The sequence below is a fragment of the Botrytis sinoallii genome (genome assembly GCF_014898435.1).
Source record: "Botrytis sinoallii strain Bc 23 chromosome Unknown BSIN_029, whole genome shotgun sequence".
Lineage (NCBI taxonomy): Eukaryota > Fungi > Ascomycota > Leotiomycetes > Helotiales > Sclerotiniaceae > Botrytis > Botrytis sinoallii.
The window spans coordinates 109949-115177 of record NW_024066056.1 but is presented as its reverse complement, the minus strand read 5'-3'; the positions used below and the strand labels follow the sequence as shown (position 1 = coordinate 115177).

The window sequence follows — 5229 nt, the reverse complement described above, 5'->3', positions numbered from 1 at the left end:
TGCTTTCCCTATAGCTTCTTTTTATTAGATTTAGTTATTATTGGTATCTTTTGATTCTTTAAAGTTTAGAAAAGATTTAATATTATAAATATAATGCTTATTATTGTTATTGTTATTGTTGTTTCTAAAAGCGCATTGTTTATACTATTTATAATATTTTCATATTTGGAATAACTATATTCTATGAGAAATAAGTAGTATAATTAGTTGAATTATGCGATACGTAATATATTAATTTACAAACACATGTTTCTAAACATTTAATTTTTTAATGCTTATTTTTTTCGCCCCCATTCTTGAAGCTTTTTAGGTATGTATCTTTTGAATATTTGAAACCTTTTCTACAATAGACTGAAATGATTCAAATCTAGGTCTTGAAAGTGTTATATTCCAGGAAATCCTGTAGCTGTAATATAAACTACAAATATACTATATAGGGAAGTTATGTTATGTATTAATATTGGAAAGAGATCAATGAATAAATAAAAGTTAGGTATAGATGGAAGGTCACCTTTTTTTAAAAATAAGAGTGTAAAGAAAGCTTCGAAAGCAAAGGTTTAAAGTGTAAGAAAGCAGTCTAAAAAAGGAAAAGTAGAAGTTGCTAAAAGAGCTCACCAATAAAAAGCAGGGAGTAAATAAACCTTTTCTTGATTTCTAAGCTTTTTTCTTACTAATTGAGTATAGCGATTATATTATAAAAGATTAAAAAATATCAAAAATTAATCGAATTGCTCTTGAAAAAAGCTTTTTTTCAACGTTTAGTTAAAAAGATTTCAGATCAATTTGTATTTAATGGAAAGTGTTGAAAATAGAATATTACTGTTCTTGTAGCAATTCAAGAGGCAGCTGAATCCTTTATGATTACTCATTTTGAGAATGCATTTTCTATTCTTTCTATTTATCAATTAAATAGATTATTGATTTAATTTATAGTACTATAACATTATGCATTTCATACAAAGAGACAAACTATTAAAGACACAGATAATATTTTTCTTCGAAGAATGATGGAGCTGGCAACCCCTGTTATTGGTGGATATTACACCTTGAGAGGCTAAACTTTACAGTTTTCTCACTAGCCGTTTCTCACTAGCCGTTTCTCACTAGTCGTTTCTCACCAGCTGTTTCTCATTTGTCATTTCTTACTAGCCAGTTATTATATACTTATATTCTTTATTTTACATATCTAGGACTGATGAATAGATGTTATTCGTACTCATATATTGTTAATATCAAATAAAACAAAGGTATTGAAAGATATAATATTAATATCTAATTGAATAAATATAAAGGTTATATTGATAAAAATATACAATAAAGAGAACAGAGTGAATAGAATTGTTAAATCAAAAGCTATTAGAATTTGGAAGCCACCTTTTATTTAAAGCTTGTTGTAAAGGAGCGGATAATAGAGGCATTTTATTATTTTCCTTTTTGTGTTGTTCTTTAAGCTTTCTACAGATCTTATCCACAAACTCTGTTTGAAATGGGTCTATACGCATAAACATCAGCAGCTCACTATAAGATTGGCGAATACCAGGCATTGGATATTGTAGGAAATCAACAAGCTTGAAAGCAATATCAGCCCCTAGGGACTCATATTTGCTAGGATAGTTTTATGTAATCATATAATATACTTGATGCCAAAGGGGTAGTGGATTGTCGACTTGAATATATAAGGCACTAGAGTGGTTTCTCGATTTATTAAAATCTCTTAAAGATTCATTAATATGAAGTAAACTATCTGCAACTTCAAAAAAAACAGTTTTTCAAGGCCTTTTTAATAGTATATAGCTTATAATAGATTATTTATATCGCTCTGTTTCTAACTATAAATCAATTAATAATAAAATATATCTCAAAAATATGAATTCCTTACCTTATATATCCTAGAGCTATATTTATTCCATCTTTTAGTATTCTTATCTGAGAAAGGTATAAAGTATATTGAATTAGTAAGATTATTCTTCTTATCCGAAAAAACGATTGTTTATTACATTAAAGCTGTAGAGTAATATGTAAATTTACCACTAGCTATGCGAGTTTCGAATAGAAATTGAAGAATCGATTAACTCTCTATATAGTAACTTCGATATTAATGATATTTTCGATTATTAGCTTTGCTTGCTTGTAGAAGCGTTTTTTATAAATGATCAAATGTATAAGACTGTATAATATTATTCTTTTCATTAAATCTAATACTCTAACTAGATAGGTTAAAAAGATATCGATATTCTATATAATATTCCTTAATCTAAATCAAATTAATTAAATCAAATAATAATAAAAAAAGAGAATGTTCATATTGAATTGATTTTCTTTTTAATTTGATTACTAGTTAGATTCTTATTATTATTAGTGTGTGTTTTGTGCTCTAAAGTAATAGCTTATGTAAATTAATTATAATAAAGTGTTCTTTATTCAGTGAATTGATTTGGTTATTGACTAATCTTCTGTAGATAACTTTGTATTAAATTTAAAAGAAACTTTTTGTAGGGTTTCCATTTAAACTGATTTGTAGATTTCTTTGAAATATCTTCGATTTCAGTTTCCGGATCCATTGATTTATCCTTCCTTTTAATGGTGTTGGTAAAGGGGTTCTTTTTACTTTTTGAATTATTACAAGTATTATGTTTTGGATCTTGATTAGTGTTATAGCTATTATCGACATCCCTTTTGTTGTTATCGTTCTTATCACTATTTATATCAATATTTATTGAGAGCCTTTTATCGATTTCGGAATCCTACTATATATTATAAATTAATATAATTAAAATAAGCTTTATTTGAATCAAATATCTATATATAGCTTTTCTTTTTTGTAAAGAATATCTTCTTTTGATTGAAGGTGGTATTATTATTGTAAAAGAAGCTGAATAATGAATCTCTAATAAAAGAAAAGAAGGAGGTATTATGATTTCGAAGTTAGCTTTGAGATTCGATTGCTTTTACTGTAGATTTGGGCTTTTGTTTGGAATAACGAATTGGGAGAGAGAAACTTCGAGTTTGAGATCTTTTACCTCTTTTTTATATAAATATAAACCTTCGATTACTATTATCATTAATAATTTTCGACTTTCTAAATGTTTTTGAGGTATTTTGAATAATAATTACATTATTGGTTATTGAAATAATTTTATATATAAAAAATAGCTTCAAAAATATTTCAAAAAAAGGTTCTTTCTTTAAAAAGAAAAGAAAGAAAAAAAATAAAATCAAAATATATTTCTTTTCCAATTCTAAGCACTTTTTTAAGATCATTATTCTATTAAAGCTTTTTATATGGTTTTCAATTTTAAATATAGGGTTTTAATATCGAATTGAAGTTTAAATTGAATATTCTAGAAAAACCACAAATTATTTGGCAGATTTGATATTCAAACTATAAAACCACAGATTAATAATCCACTCTTTTTGAAGCGGATTGATGCCATCGCGGAATCCGTGATGGCACAAAGTGCAGATTATTTCAGCGGATTCAGCACGGATTTTACATCCAAACTAGCCCTTACAGCATTTGATATGATAATGTCCAGCCCTCCAAACTCCTTGATTGTTTCCTTCACAACAGAAATGCAATCGGATTCTTGACTCATATCCTATCACCGGGTTTACCATTAGCCTCATTTATCAAACTTCATCTCATGTCTTTCACTATCGTCCCCTCATTTGTCACTTCACTGAAGGTCATTTCCTCTTATTCCACTTACGCTCATCGACACACAAAAGAAAATCAACTTACACCCATCAAACAAATAACCTTAACCCCCCACTCCCTCTCCATCTTCTCCTTCATTTCCTGCGCCTTCTCCCGACTAGAAACATAGTTAATAGCAACATTGCAACCCTCCGCCGCAAATTTAAGAGAGATGACTTCGCCTAATCCTCTTTTTCAGCCACGAATTAGTATATAATATTACCAGCAAACAGTGTATTGTGAGTTTCAGCGACGCTACAGAGATAACAGATCAAGCGTTGATGATGAAATGGTTGTGGGGAAATGCGGGGTTCACTCACCGGGTTCCACCTGTTACGAGAACGTTTCTGTTGGTGAGTTTGTAGGGCATCTTTGCTATCTTTGCCTTTATTCTATGGATTTGATCGAATTGGATGGTTGAAGAGGAGGTGATAAGATTTGCGTGGGATTTACACTCACTCTCGAGGTTGGACGGATGGATGATGGAAGTAAGAGGCGAGTGAGTACCGTGGAGGTACTCGTCGGATGTTCCGTGCCGTTGTCCTTATCAGCATGACAACTCCGTACGATATCGGGAAGGACCAACCCCACGCATGACATGACGCACATATGCCACTATCGTAGGACCCGAGGTGTGGTTACGCTGTCTTGGACTGTAACCAACTTTTCATCAATCTGAGAAAGCAATCAATGCGTACATTCTTGGCTTGGTTAATTGTATCATAACATCAACATGAACGATCATCACACAAATCAAGAACAAGGGATTTACTGGGCAATCCTTCTATGCCTTTGGTAGTAGCTAAATAGAAGCTCTGATAATACATCTGGACTTATAACCCGGTGCCAGCTCAAAGTAACATTTCATTTCATTCATACTCCTCATATCCCTGCGCTCCATCCGTAAAGAGAGAAGATTGCAATTGTATCGATCCGCCGGCAATTAAACATCAAGTCCTCGTAAAGATGACATTTATGTAAGAATTTTGTGCCATATCCAGCCCATCAAGATCCAAAGATTACTTGGCCTTGACATCCTCATCAACACTGCTACTCTCCGAACTGTTTGTGTTGGAACGAGTAGTCTCTGGAAGTTCTTCAATCAAGGCACCATGGATGTTTTCCTCGAAAACCGGCTCGGTTTCAATTTGTTCGAACTTGGTCTTGAAGTCTTTGAGACCGGCAGTATAAGAGCTACTGTTGGAACGACGACGAGCATTGGCCATGTTGAAACCCTCATCTTGGACTTCTTCACCATTTACACCCCTGTGTTTTGTACGTTAGTCGAGGAGGTCAGAGTTATTGAAGAGAAATGGCACTAAGACGATAAGGTGAGAATTAAATGGAGTACTATACCATCCGCCCTTTCCAGCACCGTTCTTCTTGGCTTTCTTTGGATCGGCATCAATATGACCTGACTTTGCGAAATAACGAGGCAAATGCTCTTGTGGAAGAGCGGTACCATCGGCAAGGCCAGCATGGTCGCGATCATTGTACTTGTGTGATTTGCCCACTGGAAGAGATTGACACAT

General features: G+C 32.1%; 1 protein-coding gene across 1 annotated transcript; it reads right to left on the bottom strand.

Annotated features, from left to right (window-relative positions):
- Positions 1-4716: 4716 nt before the first annotated feature.
- EAF02_011011 (uncharacterized protein) lies at positions 4717-5229 on the bottom strand (the record flags this gene model as incomplete). Its single annotated transcript, XM_038907059.1, has 2 exons — positions 4717-4963; positions 5054-5229. The coding sequence occupies 2 exons, from the start codon at positions 5227-5229 to the stop codon at positions 4717-4719; spliced, it is 423 nt and encodes a 140-aa protein (XP_038753085.1).